Genomic DNA, 19045 nt, shown 5'->3' with positions numbered 1-19045 from the left:
TGTGTGTGTGTGTGTGTGTGTGTGTGTGTGTGTGTGTGTGTGTGTGTGTGTGTGTGTGTGTGTGTGTGTGTGTGTGTGTGTGTGTGTGTGTGTGTGTGTGTGTGTGTGTGTGTGTGTGTGTGTGTGTGTGTGTGTGTGTGTGTGTGTGTGTGTGTGTGTGTGTGTGTGTGTGTGTGTGTGTGTGTGTGTGTGTGTGTGTGTGTGGATTTTTTTTATTAATACAGTCTTTGAATATGAAGTCTTTTCATAACATAATCATCAATTTAATTATTTCTAAAACATACAAAAACGTACTACGTCTGCTAAAACATACAATAATTTGTCATTGAATGATGTATTAATGGTGGGACCAAGGCTTCAGGAAGATTTATTACACATCTTCCTACGGTTTAGAAAACATAAAGTTGTCATTGCTTCTGATATTGAAAAGATGTATCGGCAAGTTCTTATTTCTTCAAAACAAAGGGATTTACAAAGAATTTTTTGGAGATTTTCATCGGACCAACCTATAAGCACATACAAATTAAACACAATAACTTATGGTTTAGCACCATCAGCCTTTCTCGCAATAAGATGTATACAACAAGCAGCATATGAACATATGTCAAATTTACAAGAAGCTTGTCAAACTATTTTGAGGGATTTTTATGCAGATGATCTATTATCAGGAGGGGACACAATTGAAGAGGTTAGGAAGTTAAAACAGGACATCAGTTTCATTTTGAGCTCAGCAGGATTTCAGCTCAGAAAATGGGTCTCAAATAAACCAGAAGTATTTGAAGGGGATTTACAAAATAATCAACAAGTTGAGCATTATTTGTCTGAAGACATCACTAGTAAAACTTTGGGGTTGTACTGGAATACTCAATTGGACATCTTGCAGTACAATATTAATTTTAATATACAATCTCAGACAACCAAAAGGTCAGTATTATCAATGATTTCTCAAATATTTGACCCTCTGGGTCTTGTGGGACCAGTCATAATCACGGCTAAGGTAATTATGCAATCATTATGGAAGCTCAAATTGGATTGGAATGAGTCATTACCTCAGGATCTTCACACCGCTTGGAACAAATTTAAGGAAACAATTTCAGATTTACACCAAACACAAATTCCAAGACACGTGTTATGCTTACAACCAAAGGACATTGAACTTCACTGCTTCAGTGATGCATCGGAAATTGCATATGGGGTAGCAATTTATGTACGGTCAATAAGACATGATGGGTTATATCATGTGCATCTACTATGTTCTAAATCAAGAGTAGCTCCGTTAAAGACAATCTCATTACCAAGGTTAGAGTTATGTGGGGCGTTACTCAGCGCAAAACTTGCCAGGGAAGTTATACATACAATGGACATAAGATTTAATAAAGTGCATTTTTGGACAGATTCGACAATTACATTACATTGGATAAAGGGCGAGGCTTCAAAATGGAAAACATTTGTGTCACATCGGGTTTCGGAGATTCAAAATTTGACTAAAACATATGAGTGGCATCACATCCACTCCAAAGAAAATCCAGCCGACATCATATCCAGGGGGATGGAACCAAAATTACTTAAAGATTCTTCACTTTGGTGGAATGGTCCAAAATGGCTAATGGAAGATAAGGAGAAATGGCCTTATTTTAATATAAATGACTTAAGTACTTTGGAAGTGCCAGATAAAAGGCCAGTTAAATTTTCATTAATTGTTACAACATTGCATACAATTTGGGATAGATTTTCAAGTCTTAACAAGTTACAAAAAACCACAGCTTATATTCTGCGATTTATAAACAATTGTAGATTGCCAATAGGTGAACGTAAATGGGGTATACTTACTGTTGATGAAAGGGAGGGCGCACTAAGAATTCTAATCAAAATGGCTCAATTGGAAACATTTGGTTCAGACATTTTGTCAATAAAAAGATTGGGCTCACTATGTAAGACAAGCAGTCTCATCTCATTAAACCCTTTTTTAGATTCAGAAGGTATTTTAAGAGTTGGTGGACGTTTACAAAATTCAGATTTACCATTTTCACAAAAACATCCAATTATCTTACCAAAAAATCATGTGCTCACACGGCTTATCGTTACTTCATATCATCTTAAACATTTACATATGGGACAACAAACTTTATTATCTATTTTACGGCTAAAATTTTGGATTCTTTCAGGGCGTAATACAATCAGACATATTCTGCACAAGTGCATAACATGTTTTAGGGCAAGGCCAGTTACGATAAATAATCTAATGGGTCAATTACCTAGATCACGAGTAGTAGCATCCAGACCTTTCCTTAATTGCGGTATTGATTATGGTGGTCCCTTTCAGTTAAAAACAAGCAACCTAAGAAACTGTAAAATTGTTAAGAGTTACATTTGTATATTCACTTGCTTTACTACTAGGGCAACTCATATTGAATTGGTTTATGAGTTAACTACCGAGTCATTCTTAAACTGTTTTAAACGTTTTGTTGCTAGAAGGGGTCTCTGTCAAAACTTGTACTCTGACAATGCTACAAATTTTGTGGGGGCAAACAATCATCTGAAGGAACTGTACTCATTTATAAGTGATACAAATATCAAGTCAAAGTTTCTCCAGCATTTTGCTGATCACCAAATCAATTGGAAATTCATACCTCCCCACTCTCCTCATTTTGGCGGGGTATGGGAGTCAACTATTAAGTCTGTAAAATATCATTTAAAAAGGGTATTGGGGGAAAACAAATACACATATGATGAGATGTATACTCTCCTGACACAGGTTGAATCATGTTTAAACTCACGACCTCTCTTACCATTATCCAATGATCCACTTGACCTTGGTGTACTCACGCCAGGACATTTTTTTAAATGGAGATTCCTTAATGGCTGTACCACAAGAGGATCTCACAGATGTCCACACAAACAAACTCAAGCGATATCATCATCTTACGCAAGTTATTCAACATTTTTGGGCTAGATGGTCGCGAGAATATTTGTCATCTCTTCAGCAACGTACAAAATGGAAAGCAGCAAGTCCTAATATCCAAAGGGGCTCGATGGTTATTCTCAAAGATGACAAACTTCCTCCAATGAAATGGGAACTAGGAAGAGTAGTCGATGTGTATCCGGGCAGCGATGGGATAGTGCGCGTTGTGTGTGTTCGTACTGCTCACGGTACATTCAAAAGAGCATGCGCGAAACTATGTGTTTTACCGATTAGTGACAATTAGCTCGCCCGGTTATATAGTTGTTGACTATTTCGGTCTGTTGAAAGGCATGTGTTACTTCAGCCTTTCAAGGGGGGCGGCATGAACAGTGTAGTTAAGCCGACTCTGTACGCGGCATCTATGCGCCGACTCGTGGCAAGGTGTCATGTCAACGCGGGGGAGACAGAATCAAGATGGCACACAAGAACGGACAAACTTTAGGTTTTTTAGTTTTACATTATAAGTTTTAAGTTGTAATATGTATTTTTAAAATAATAAAAACCAAATATACAGTCCACTTAAGTCGTACGGATTTATCATACCCAACTACGGCTATCCACACAAAACAGGGGGTAAGTGCGAATATCTGATAAAAATATTTGCCAGTAATAACAACTTTACCTGAAAGTTAAGACAAAGAGGAGAAAGCTGGTACACACTTAAATCCGGTCACGCGTTTTACCATGTGGGTAAACAAGATAAATTTATTGATAGAATTGAGATTATCAACAAGAAAAATGAAAACAACCCATCAATCACAATCTCAAGATAATTCAAGTTCACGCACCAATTAGTACCCAGTCTGTCAAAAAAATTAACAGCTTGAGCAATGATATTTAGAGAGCTATGCAAGAAACTTATACTCATATTAGCTTTATAAGTGGAGGTTTTAACGCGAAAATTGGAATCCGCCGAAATAGACGTATCTCGGGAAACTTTGGGCTTAGTACTAGAAATTAGCTGAGAGACAGAGTGAGATGAAATAAACATATTCCAGGAAACTTTTTGTCTGGCACTCGAAATGAGCTGGGAGAAGCTCTTTTAAACTTCCTCTTAGAAAATGGCTTATTTTTTATGAACAGCTACTTCTATAAGCAACCAAATTAATGATGGATGTGGTTAAGCCGGACGTAACGGTTCTAAACCAAATGTACATTGGAAGCGATCATGGGATGGTACGAGCAACAATAAAAATCAGCCTAGGTCACGTAAGAGTCAGATTAATAAAAAATAAAAAGCGCGTATGGCAAAACCGAGATAATCTCGATGAATACCAAGAAATGATCGTAAAGTCCGCAAACGAAAATACTTAGGCTGATAGAAAAACTTAAAATAAATAAACAGCTTAATCCCATCTTCAAACAACTAATAAATTCTACAAAAAAAAACAAAAGGAACACTAAGTTAAGCAAACATACTCAACAACTAATGAAAAATAAAAGCTTTTAAAGTAAGACAACTTAACTACCAAAACGTGAGGAAATTAAATAAATATATTTAGAAAACATAAAAGGAAATTAAGAAATTTTAATAATGAAAAAATCAAGAAAACAATTAACAAAAATAAAAGCTTAAAGGTCTTGATAAGAAAACTGGCAAAAGGTAAAACATAAATCTTAAAGTAGTAGAAGAATTTTCCACATAACTATACTAAAACTGGCATAAATTGAAAGAATAACACAAAGAAATTGGAAAACAAACGGAAGTAATAAATAAAGGATCGGATTCACGATTAAATAATAAAAGAGCTAACTAAAGAAGATTAATTTGGTACTCGGGGAAAAAATGGCACATGAAAAGTTAAGGACATCTCTAAAAACATTATAGCGATAAACTAAAAAATATCGATCCCAAGGAGCCCTACGACTTCGTAGAATTGTCATCTAAGGCCATAATAGACTTTGTTAAAAAAACTGGGTTATAACCTAACTGAAGTTAATCTAACCTAACCAAAAAAATTATACGATCAATGTGCATCATAGTACGACTTAAACACTTACTTATTGTAAGTGTCAAAATACTTACAATGACAAAGAACGCCGTACATAAATCAGAGGTCGCTCAAAGAAAAATGGAAAGAGTTATGCTTGGAATTCAAATTCAAGACTGCATAAAAAATACATACATACATCCGACAAAAAACAAAATTCCAACACGTAATACAGCGAATTATGATACTAAAAAGGAAGTAGGTAGAGCATGTTGCAAGACGACAAGAGAGTTTTAAGAATAATAAATTAGAGAATTCGCGCAGACAAAAAAGTAGAGGTAGACTGTCGATACATTGGAGCAACTATATGAAAAGACACTGGATTAGAACAGCTCAAGACAGAATCCAGTGAAGTAGTTTAATGGAGACCTATGTCGTCCATAAGACTGGAAAATAATGATGATGATGGAATTCAATGGAAACATGTTGAGAATAAATAGCTTACACATACTAAACTTTCAAACCTTTTATTCTATAAATTCCAAAGAAACTTTAATTATTATTAGGAATGAGTCCTATTGCTTAATCGTATTTACTTCTGGTAATTAACTTATCACGACATCGTCATAATAGCTAGCACATTGGAGGAACTACAAATTAGGATGACAGTTCCCAAAAGACAAACACCGACGACCTCAGTTGTATAACTATAAATGGCAGTAAAATAGAAAAAGTCTAGGATTTTATCTACCTAAGCCAAATTCTAAAACTTGTCAAAGGTAACCAAAGTACGGAAATCAGCAAGAGAACGAGTGGAACGGCAGGATTTAAAAAACTCAGTTGGATACTTAAGAACCGCAAAGTACCTCAATACTTAAGGAGCACAGTGTTCAACCATTGCACCCTTCCTATCATGACATATAGATGTTCTGGACCCTAAGCAAGACAAATATGAAAAAACTAGCCACAATAGAAAGAGCAATGGAAAGAGCAATGTTAGGTATACGATTTTCAGATAAAAAGAGGAACGACTAAGTAAGATCAGAAACAAAAGTCGAGGATATCACAACAAAAATTTCCAAACACAAATGGAGCTTCGCAGGTCACACTGCTAGACAAAAAGACCAACGTTGAAACGCCACACTACAACATTGGAAACCTAACAAAGGTAGACGATAAGAGAAAGACCTTAGATGAGATTGGTAGATGACATAAAAAGAATAGACTGAACAAATTGGAAATATGTTGCTCAGGATAGAGATTAATGAAAGAAGTTTGGAGAGGCCTGTGTCCAAAAATGAACGATAGAAGGCTATGACGAAGAAGAAGAATTAACTTATTCTCAAATTTAATCGAACTAAGCAAAATAAAGATAAAAAAATAGACCTTCAGCTTTGTGCGGTCTGTTTGTCTGACAGTGTGAGGATTAGTATAATAAATTATGGCAATAATTATGCTTTTTGTTTTGACTACAAATTTAGGTCGATTGTGACTAAACATTGCATTAACATTATAACTTTTTTATCATGCTACGATTTGCGAGTGAGAATTCGATAATTCTCCAGTTATACTTAGGTTATTAAATGAAACTAAGTTCAGGAGTTGTAAGCTTGTTTTATTCAACAAATGAAAAAAAAAAAAAAATCAACATAAGTTAATTAGCATTAAAAAATGCTGTTGCTTAACTTTAGTTATTCTTACGTATGTCTTCTTCTTGTCAAACATTAGCTACTTGTTTCGATCCATAAAATTTTGTAAAAGCCGATATTTTCGCCCATAAAACTGTTAAATGTTATAATTGAAAAACAAGTTAAATTGTCCATAAAACTAAATATCTTGAAAAATAGAATCATTGTTCAACGACTCATGTGAGATAAATAAATACATAGCAAAATAGGTGCAAACTTTATCAACTTTTTAGAACTAGTTTGGTACAAACAAAACAAAAACACTACGATATTCACTAACCGTTACCTGACAAGGCGCACGTGTCACAAACACGTTCTATCTTATCTTTTCCGTTAGGCATATTTTCCTGTTTAAAAAACCAACGAACCTGAAAACTTACTAAAAAGACGAATGTTAATTTGTGGTTGATAAGTGTTCACTGTTTAGTGGCTATTTATTATATATTATTATACAGTATATTTATGACAATGTTTACAAATATGATCAATATATATATATATATATATATATATATATATATATATATATATATATATATATATATATATATATATATATATGATATATATATATATAATATATATATATATATATATATATATATATATATATGTTATATATATATATATATATATATATATATATATATATATATATATATATATATATATATATATAACAAACAACTCAGTTTATTAGAGCTGCAGTCAGTAGGTTTGGCCGGGATGTTATAGAAACACTCTTTTGAATTTTGGTCGAGCTTTCGGAAGTCAAAACACACCACGAAAATATGTCACTAACAAAATTTTAACTTTTCAACTAAATTTTAAAATGTATATTGTCCATTATTTTAAATGTTATATTTTATATTTGTGTTTTTAATGTTGAGTGTCTTAGCTTTACAAAAATAATCTCAACGACTATGTCTTGAAGAAGGAATAAAATAATTCCGAAAGCTCGACCAAAAGTCAAAAGAGTGTTTCTATAACATCCCGGCCAAACCTACTGACTGCAGCCCTAATAAACTGTGTTGTTTGTTTATATCGACAGTCAAAAATATCCAGTATTTCTTGTATATATATATAAATATATATAAAATTGTTGATTTATGACCCCTATAAATATATGATTTGTTATTACTGCACAATTCGAGTACAGACAACAAAACACAAGTTAACCAATATCTGTCAATGTTATTTATTTCTTAGTTGATTAGTAACAATTTCAATTATTAAGATGTATATTGACGAAGGTTATACTGTAACACCTCTGTAAAGGTAGTTGAAACTTCAAATGTAGTGATTAGGGTAAAATTAAAAAAAAATATAGCCTACAGGCCCAAACAGCGGACCATGATCCAAATTTCATAATACTTATACCAGAGAACTTGTGCCAACTATATCAGTTTTTTGTGCAATGAAAGGAAGACCATGCACTATTTTGAATCGTTAAACTCCTCCAATCCTCCGTTGTGAAAGCCCACATTAACTTTAAGTATATATATATATATATATATATATATATATATATATATATATATATATATATACATATATATATATATATTATATATATATATATATATATATATATTATATATATATATATATATATATATATATATATATATATATATATTATTATGATTGTTTATTTTGACTTTAATCTTAGTTTATTGAGCCAATAAAAAAGAATTATAACTTATTTGTTATCAAAGGTAAAATAATCCTTATATTACCTGTGTTCGATGGATTCAAAAGATTTTCTAGTTGTCTTTTATCGGGAGAGAGAAGAAAGGATAAGAATACAAATATATTATATTACAAAGATTTACGTTTCTTTATTTTATATGAACGAATAAAACAATTATTAAATTCTGTCGTTATCTTATCAATCAGCATACAAGAAAATAAATCAAATTTTTATAATAATAAGATTATAAAGCTACATACATTTATATTACGTGAAAACCAATTTTACTTAAAATTTTCTTTACTTGAAACAAGAAACAACAAAACTTTAAACTTTTGATTAGCCTAACAAAACCTCAGTTCTTAAATTTGAATGCTAATGACCATGATGTCAAACCGATCCTTCACAGATATAAAATTCAATTGTACAAACACTTACAGCTTATTTTCTTCTTGAGTTGTATGTTGGAACATACCCAGAAAAGTCCAGTCTCCTCAACGATGTGATCTCTCCTTTTTGGCACCTCGGCTCCTTCTTAACGTCTCTGCATACCTCCTGCAGACTACACAAAAAACACCTGATTCACTTCTCCAAACTCAGCTACTTATTTATGACACCAGGACTTCCTTTTGTCAACTTGATGCTGTAAGAATACTTTCACATATACTTTATAAGATGCCCACGGTAGATACAAGGACCTCTTTTAATCTACTTGTTATCTCCTTCTGCAAACTATTCACTTCTTTTCGTTACGCCGGTATCCAAACTCACGAACCACACCCTATCTTGAGACAAACGACTGTTTCCTTTCGATGACCAAAATATAACTAACTCCTCCGGTCTCCTGATCGGCTCACAAATTCCCATTTAAAAACGACCGTCCAATCAAAAGCTCAAATTGTGTTTACCATGATTTTGGAAAAGCCTAATTTCGGTTTCAGAGAAAAACTAAATAGCTTACTTTAAAATTGGTTTTGTCAATACACAATTTATACATATTTCAAAAGATTAGAATATGGTCATTTAATACTCGACTATACAAACAATGAAAAGATTAACTTACAGGTAAAATGTCTTCTAATTCTAAACAAAGGTTTTTTGATAATTTTGTTTGAAACGGAAAAAGGTCGTTTGCCAAACAAATTTCTATTCTTATCTACACTAAATCTTAACTTAAAATACTATATACATCTTGTTTATAATGATATCTTAAAATTTTATTCCGATGGATCTTTTTATTTATTTTTTTCTTTGGTTGGGAAAGAAAAAGTATGACAAATCCCCGCCTTTGCATATGATAAAAATTACTGAATTATGCAGGGATTTTTCTCTATGCAAAAACAATACCAATATTTTATTCATAATATTTGTAAACATCGTTGATATTATAAATTCCCCTAATCTTGTCTGATTCTATGTGCTTCAACTCATAACTATTTATCCCATTCTCATTGTTTACTATGTACGGACCCTCAAAAACAGGCATTAACTTTCCGCACACGTTGCTAGGTATGTTGGGCACGCGCAATGCTCTCACCATAACCTTCTCACCTTTTTTGAAAGTAATTGGTCTTCTTTTCCTATTTTGGTCTTGCCTCTGGATATATTTTTCGTTTGCTCTCCGCATATATATATATATATATATATATATATATATATATATATATATATATATATATATATATATATATATATATATATATATATAGGAGAGTTTTCTAAAATAAACAAAATGGTTCAGAGAGATAAATTAAACATAAAGACTATATTATTAGCCACAAAAGTAAATATAGAGATAACAAAGAAAACTTACATGTGTCCTATTCGTTTACAAGTGGAAATTGCTACATAACTTACAAATGTTACTGGGCTATAAACTGTGGCAAATAAAAAATTATTACAAGTAAAGAATTATCTTTTTAAATAAAACTATTCATAAAGGTTAACCTTTTCTAAAAACAAAACAAGCTAATGTCACAAAAATATGAATCTAGCTGTCATATTTTATGTCAACATTGAATTTAACAGAGAACAATTAAAATGACAGCATAGCCACACCATAAGATTTACAATATTAATTATTAAAACCTTTTATTTTTATTATTTTTTATTTAAATTATGAAAGCAATTATTATTTTAATGTTTATTAATTTTTTTTGAAAGTTTTAAAACGAAAAAGTTACCTTGGTTTCACAAAAAAAAAACAATGCACTAGCACTTCTTGGGTTGGAAACTGGATTATTAAAATTTCCGCCACTGGAACAAAAAAACTACATCTCACACTGCGATAGGACTGATCATTTGAGGTTGAAGCTGGCACCGAACACAAAACTTGGAAATCTGCCTCTTAAAAGGACTGGATTTATTTATTTAGCGTATGGCTCAACACATTTAGTAAATACAGTAATAATTGTAAAAAAAAACGTAAGTACATAATTCAAAAATACAAACATAAGATTATATAAAAACGAACATAGACAAAATACAGATAAAATACAAGATAATACAAACAGATAAGGTTATATCTTTAAGTCAAGTTGAGCTATCCATTCAAGGCTTGCAGGCGTAGTTTTGAAAAAGTCTTTTGGGTCCCCTCGATATGCCCTCAATTCACATATCTCCACTATGTGTTGGATGGTTTGATCTGAAGCTCCACAGTCGCAGCTGAAGGTAGGCTGTTTTCCATGGCTGTTTTCACCATTTATGTAAGTTGTGTGCGCATACTGCATGTCCCGTTCTAATTCGGTTTAGGCTCTTCCATATGTTTCGTGGCTGGTCGAAGCCATCAGGCTTTTTGACTGGGTCAATAAGGTTGGATAATTCAGGTGGGGCTTCCTCAGTCCACAGCGTGCGCCATCTGGAGGTAACATTGAAATCATCTGCTGTTAGCTGTTACGCTGTTCTTATGGGGTGTAATCTAGCTCGCGTCCGTAAAATAATTTTACACGTGCACCCTGGGTAATGCTAAATGAGCTAGCGCGATAGTTGGCGACTAGTCTATCTCTTAAAGATCTCCTAGTCATCGATATACATGGAAACAGTTACAAAAGGACTGGAACAATGTGAGCATATTTCAAATTTGTTTTAAACGACACAAATTTCTTGGGTACTTAAAAAAATAAAAATAGTGCTAGACTCTTTTCTAAACTGACATATTAGATAGAGTCTAGTTCACTATTTTCATCAAATTTTGACGGTCTCTGCAAAACTACATAACGACGTATGTCTTCAATGGGTCGTCTTCCAAACCTAAACTTGAATTCATTCCCCTCGATATCGGCTGGGGCCAGTTTTGTGTCTTACCTCTCCACCGTTCATACCTAGGAACCAACCTAAAAATCTTGTTTTTAAACAGGCCTTAACTATCTTAGCAATAACACGTATTATATTGATAATTTTTCAGATAATTTTCTAAAAAGGTAGCTAGGAACCGAGGACATATATACTCTCTCTCTCTCTCTCTCTATCTATCTCTCTTTTTCCCTATATATATATATATATATATATATATATATATATATATATATATATATATCTATATATATCTATATATTATATATAGGTATACTTATATAAAAAATACCCTCATGTTTGTTATTTACATTGAAAGATATTAAGTTGGTTATAGTGCATTGAAAAAGACAATAAATTCATTTACAAATAAAAATTATTTTTACCTGTGTTATATCGTAAGTGAAAGCAGTGTTGGGTGAATTTGAAGATGAATTTATTTTTGTGCCGTAAATTTTTCTGTTATTTTTGAAAACTTTGGAACTGATGTCGTTTTTGTCTCGGTCTTTTTTTGTTTCGCCTTGCTATTCATTTAATCGCTGAATCTATTTATGATAATATTGAAGGGACTGTTGTTACTTAAGTAATGTTAAAACATGGAATTATTTGTGCCAGTGCTAAAAACTCTGATTTACTTTCTCACCAAGGCACGTTCTCTGCGTCAATTATATGCTTATATTATGAAGTTTTTAAGTAGTTTGTATAGGCTTCCGATATAACCTGTAGAACTTCTTTTTAAAAGAACCGTTAATAAATTTTTCTAACAAGTCGTTGAAGCATTAGCAGAATTTAAAACACATTAAAGAAAGGCAAGAAAAACAGTGATACGTAAAATCTAAGAGTATAATATGTAATAAGATGGATTTGAAAATCAATTGATTCGTTCCAACAAATATCGTTAATGCTGTTATAAAACTTAAACATAGTACATAAACTAATAGGTTTTTGAATAACTAAAAGCTGTTCGTAGGTTTCTTTAATTTATGTCAGTTCTAAATTAATTGTAAATATTAATATTATTAATACCTTATCAAATCTCTTTTAGGTTTTTTCAATAACACTTTAAGAAAATCAACAGATCTGCACACAAACTTTTATTATATATATATATATATATATATATATATATATATAAAAGTTAAAGATATTGCCAATATACTGGAAATAGTACTTCATTCTGCATCAATTATTTTATACTTTTTTAAAAACATAAAATTTATTAACAAACATAACAAAATAAGCTTAAAAGCCAACGATGTTACTTTCCAACAAGGACGTGACGTGACAGGATTTAAAATAGGATATATTGGTTATTCTTTTGGTTAGAGTCTGCGGATAACTGAATCAGTCTAACTGGTATGTATATTTGAACAAACTCGTAATTATGATTAACGGTTATTCAACAAGCAAGTGTACTAATAAGGGAAATTAATAATCCATATTAATCAAATATTAACGAGATATCATTAATGTGAGACTAATAATTACTACTTTAATCCACCAGTTAGTGGTACAAATTTGCTATCAACTATGTTTTTATAAAATGGAGAAGGCACCTTATTTTAAATTTTTATTCAACGATAAAAAACAATAATTTTTATAAAAAAAATTACATAGAAGTAAAGACTGCTAGTATATAATAGTATATTATATCAAAAATGTTTAAAATTTATCCAAAAGTATAACAAAACTTCAAAACGTTTTCGGTCCAGTCGGGCCATCATCAGTGAAAAACCTGAAAGTATATTTTTACTTTAAAATGATACAAACACATGGTGAAATTTTGACTGTTAAATTACAAATCATGTGAAAAATACTTACATTTAAAGAAGTTACAACTAGCTACGTAATTAGGTGTAGAAGTCTTTGTACTACATGACAATCATTGTTAATTTTAATAATATAATGACACTAGGTCGATGTTATTAGAGTTAACATGAAAGAAACATACATCTTCCTTCTCGAAAGGAGGACGACTTTGTCCAACTATTAGAACCAGCCAGCTAACTAGGTCGGAAAAGAAGTCAAATGATATCAAGGTTAACAAGTCCTCAAGACAGGGCAATGTGAATTTTTGACGACCACTCAAACAATAGCCCAATAAGAATATTGTGTGTAATAACATTGTTTTAAAAAATTATGTTGTAATATTCAAAATTAAAGTGAACGAAAATAAGTTAATAAGGTGAATTAAATTAAATTTAATTGTGAAAATTATATTATAAGCTAGCAAAAATAAGTTATAATTGGTTTCAAATGAGTGTAGAGTAATAAATCATGAAGTGTCATAAAATTTGCCTGAATTTCGGTGTCGTCATGGGCGTAGGCAAATGGACGGATGTCAACTTCGTCGTCAAAAATTGATGTACCTCAAAATATCATATTTTGGATATTTTGTGATAACCAATTTTATTTAATTTTTCGATTAACTTATTCTTCAAACTCGTATTCTATTATATGGTCATTAAAGCTAATTACATTTTTATTTATAAAAACAAATTCACTTCCTTACTGAACGAATAAAAGCATTAGAAGAAACTGATAAGGGTATGACGCACCTCCTAATATTACTAAGAACTAAAATAAATCAACATGAAGACTAATAACGCGTAATGAGGTTTTACTTACACTTTCATTATAATCCCTCTTTTATTTTATTATTATCATTCGACATTCGACATTCGAGTTAGTAATTGTTACTACACCAATTAAACGTACAGTAATATTGTGATATAGAAATAGTGAAAAAGTTATAAAATGGCGACATTTACTCCAAAGAAAAGAGGTGTAAAAAATTCTCCGCTATCTGTTAGTGAAAAAGTTATAATTTTAAATGTATATGATTGCATAAAACACGATCACCCTAGTTTGTCTGTGCAAGAAAGTGTTGAGCGATGTGCCCGAATGACTGGAATTGGACAGTCCACGATTTTTAAATTATTGCGAGAAAGAAAGATATCAGGCCAGTTAAGTCCATGCAAGAGAAAATCAGGAAGACCAATAAAAATCTTAGGTGAAGACACCAAACGTGACATTCGAAGAAAAGTTCATTCGTTTTATTTTAAAAAGGAAATACCCACCCTTGACAAAATACTAATGGAGATAAGCCAAGATAACGATATTCCTTTGATATCCAGAAAACTTTTATGGAAAACTTTAAAAAGTATGAATTTTTCCTGGGAAAAGCACAATCGAAAGGCACTATTACTGGAAAGTGATGAAATCATTTGCTGGAGACGAAAATATTTGAGAACTATAAAACAGTACCGCAGAGAGCACAAGAAAATTTTTTATCTTGATGAGACGTGGATAAACGAAGGTTATATAGTCCAAAAAATGTGGCAAGATAAAAATGTAACAAGTGCTCGCCAAGCTTTCATAGAAGGCCTTTCGACGGGTATTAAAGTGCCTTCGGGAAAAGGGAAGAGGCTTATAATTGCTCACATTGGAAGCGAAGAAGGATTTTTAAAAGAAGGTTTGTTAAGCTTTGAGTCGTGTCGGACGGGAGATTATCATGAGGACATGAATTCGGATGTCTTCGAAGACTACTTCGGGGAAATGTTAAAATTTCTTCCAGCTGATTCGGTCGTGGTTATGGATAATGCAAGCTACCATTCAAGGCGCATAGAGAAGGTACCAACTTCAGCTTGGAGAAAGCAAGAAATTATTAACTGGCTGTCAAATAAAGGTATTCAGTTTGAGACGAATTCAATAAAGAGGGAACTACTAGCCGTAGTAAAACAACATAAATCTCGCTTCATAAAATATGCCGTAGAAGATGTAGCAGAAAAGTATAAAGTAACTGTGCTACGCCTACCGCCATATCATTGCGAATTAAATCCCATAGAACTTATATGGGCACAAGTTAAAGGATATGTTGCAAGGCACAATACCACATTTAAAATGAAAGATGTCAAGGTATTGTTTGATCAAGCCATTATGGAAATCACATCAGAAAACTGGCAAAAAGCAATCCAGCATGTTTTAAAAGAGGAAGATAAAATGTGGGAACTGGACAACTTGGTCGATCAGGTGGTTGACCCTATAATTATAACACCAGGGGATGATGACAGTTCTTCGGATGAAGACTATAGTGATGTAGAATTGTAATAACGTATCCAGTAAAGTTTTTGTAGTTTTTGTGAATAAATTGATTTAAACTCCCCACAAGTGTTTCAATATGTAAAGTTCATTCGTGTGTGTTTGTGAGTATTTCCCGATTTCGGTTCGTATATATTTTATTGTTACATTTTATATTTTTTTAATAACACTGTTCTGCTGTATTACATTTTTATTTCCTTTAATATGATTTTTAAGAATGCATATTCTTTTGTCAATTAACCCACTAGCGCGCCTCTGGCTCAGTGTTTATCTGTCGATAACAATGGACTAATCCCTTAAAACAGGGTGATACCTACCTGCTCTTTATGAAACGACAGAATTTTGCAATGCGGACGGAATTTATTGACGGATTATTGACGGATTACCCTGTAGCGCTTTTGAATACTTCATGAGATTTTATTACTCTACACTCATTAGAAATAGATTATAATTGCTTAAATACATTTAATGTATGATCCTACATTAGAGCAATGACGTAAGCCAACTTGTGTAAGAATATTGTATGTGATAAAATGAAAGTAGGGTAAACTATCAGATATAGGTAATAATTATGTTTGTACCCATTCCTCCAAATCTCTTCCTTGACCAAGACACTACAAGAAAGGACATATCTTGTTGCTCCATCCTTTTTCCTTTATCATCATTTCGTCCTATTATACAGACAAAAAAATATCTATCGGTTTCTTGTTGAGACAAATTATACGTCATCCTAGGCCATTTGGAATAACCATATCGAAATCTTTTGTTTTAACTCCATAGAAAAAAATTGATCCAATTTCTTATTCTAAACAATTCATGCAAATATTTTTTACTAAAATGTTAATCCTTACTAATTATCTGTAGACACAATCGCTTATAAATAAATTTGAGTATTAGAAAAGTCCCGAAACTGCATTTTAATTTTCAATGTTTATTGTTTCGTAAAACTCTTATACCTTCATTTGTCCTCTCGAAAAATCTATTGAGGATTAACATTGGATTTCATTGGAGTACAAAAATATCCTTATTTATATCTTAACTTAAAAACAGATGCCTGCATATATTGTAGCATGTTGAAATTACTTAAAATATCGATATGCAAGTATAAAAATTCTCTAATAACTCCTGGGCTATCTATGAATCTTGTTGTCTTTATTTACATTCAAATCCCCCAATTCTCTATTTACATTGTGAGGTAAAAGAAAAGATTTCCAAATTCCGGTTATATCTAGGACGTTAATTAACAATATGTGATTAATTTTTAATACAGGCACCAAATTAATAATTATATGTTTTCTTATCTTAGCGTTCTTATTTGAGTTCAGAAATATCTTTACTTTTATAGTGATCAATTACAAGAGCAATAGAAGGAAATAAATAATGGAATGCAAATTTGTGCAATACAATTAAAGTATAATGATAAAATAGCTTTAAAAATTTTCATATAAATAAACAAATCTCAAATTGTTTCATCTTAACAATTTGCCTCTGTACTTTACTAAAATGATTAACTTTAATTAGCTTCCTAGCGAAAAAAATCCTTCTCTGGTTTTGCTTGATCATACTGTCGAAAAAAAAGCCTTTTTTTCTATCTCCTTTTGGCAGCCAAACTCTCCTAAGCTAAGAATCTCCCGAGGCATAGTAATTTGTTAGTACTTACAATTTCTGCAAACTTATTTATACTGCCAATTCTCCAACTTAGGATTTAAATAGTGGCACGTTTCTTTTACCGGATTTCTCACAAATTAAAAATTCGACATTTAGAAGAACCACTTTTTTTCCTTTTTTTTTTTGGTATATGTGGAACTAACGGTATACTTTCTTGAAATCCGAATTTTGAAGAATGTATTGGACTATTCCTAGATGGTAGAAAACATTCAATTATTTGCCTTTTGTTTTTTCTTACAGTTCCAGTTGATATTAATTGATGGATCTTTTAACAGCTTCAGCATCAGTTCATAACTTGTAAACCAATTATCGAATATTTTGCATCAACGAGAGCGAATATATTTAATCCGTATTATGCAGGCTTTTCGGCATATGCTGGCAAAACCACAGAGGCTTCTAAATGCCTCCAGCTTTTCATCAATAATAAGGTATTCGCTTGGCATAAACAAGTCTTGGCTATTTCGCATAATTTTTTCGAAAATTGCTCTAGTTAAGTCATTTTCTTCTCAATTTTCTCTATTGTCAAAAAGTAAACAAGACTGTAAAAAAATAAATCGTCGTAAAGACATCGTCTCTTTAAAGAAGCTTATTCCGGTTCCATTGGTACACCAAAAATGTTCTAAATGAAGCCCAGCAGACTTAAACACCCCTGTCGAGTACAAGAGTCTAAGCAATGCTCTTATTTCAGTTGCGTTAGTGTCGCAACATGCATACTGATGGTTTTCATCGTAGGAAGTGGATTTTCTTCTTATTTAAATATAAGTCAAAGCTATGAGATTATTTATCATACTACTTGTAAAATGTTACATGTGCTAGCAGTAGAAAAAAGACATCTCTATGAGAGAAGACAATATTTAACAGCAGCCATAAAAAAATAAGAAAGAGAAAGATCAATAGAAAGATGGCAAGAAGAGTGGAACAACACGAAAGATGTTGCTCAGTGGACCAATATGTTGATCCCGAGCCTAAGAGACTGGGTAGACTCTGGATATATCTTTATAGATTCAGAACTGTGGATACATCTTCATACTATTCATCATACTGTGAATACTCTGACACTGTTACTCACACAATGTTGAAGTGTAATATATGGACAGTGGAGAGAAACAGAATGTATAGAGAATAAGGTATGAATCCAGTTACTGTGAACGAGATTATTGTGAAGATGACAGGAAGTAAGTAGGGATGGAATATTGTACACAATTACATGTGAATAGTAATAAAAAAGAAGAGAAACACCAGCCGTACCAACGACAGAGATAAGATATAAATAAGAGAAGGTAGTGCTTTGAAAGTGTCGTCAGCCTTATAGCAACCATCCCACTTTCGAAAAACGGTACGTGCGACAGTCCACTGCGCACAAGTAGAAGAGGGTGGTTTTAGTTGGTAGGCAGGATAACAGGAAGGCAACTGTTTGTAGGGGAAATGGGCTCGAATGTATTCCTCTACCCTGAATCCTACACACGCCAGTCATCATTAGGGATGGGTTAACCTGGTACAGTTTCTATAAATTTCCACCCTCAGAGAAAAAAAAAGAAAAAAGAGGTGTAAAATGTAAATTGAAACATTCCACGGGAGTTTTCGCCATTTTTGCATTTCATTAATAATATATAATTATAATAATATAATTAAATTTTAATATAATACCAATACCTATCTATGTATATTTTAAAATAAAATAAATATTTTAACTATTGCTGAAATATCAGTG

General features: G+C 32.1%; 1 protein-coding gene across 1 annotated transcript; it reads left to right on the top strand.

The window, feature by feature from the left end:
- The first annotated feature begins 340 nt into the window (after positions 1–340).
- Positions 341–2953, top strand: LOC140434268 (uncharacterized). Its single transcript, XM_072522408.1, has one exon. The coding sequence runs from the start codon at positions 341–343 to the stop codon at positions 2951–2953; it is 2613 nt and encodes an 870-aa protein (XP_072378509.1).
- Positions 2954–19045: the final 16092 nt, after the last annotated feature.

Source organism: Diabrotica undecimpunctata, chromosome 1, assembly GCF_040954645.1.
Source record: "Diabrotica undecimpunctata isolate CICGRU chromosome 1, icDiaUnde3, whole genome shotgun sequence".
NCBI lineage: Eukaryota > Metazoa > Arthropoda > Insecta > Coleoptera > Chrysomelidae > Diabrotica > Diabrotica undecimpunctata.
The sequence above is the reverse complement of the archived record's forward strand: the minus strand, read 5'-3'. Positions and strand labels throughout refer to the sequence as shown.

Coding starts and splice junctions, on each gene's coding strand:
- LOC140434268 (XM_072522408.1), top strand. CDS start 341: ATGGTGGGACCAAGGCTTCAGGAAGATTTATTACACATCTTCCTACGG.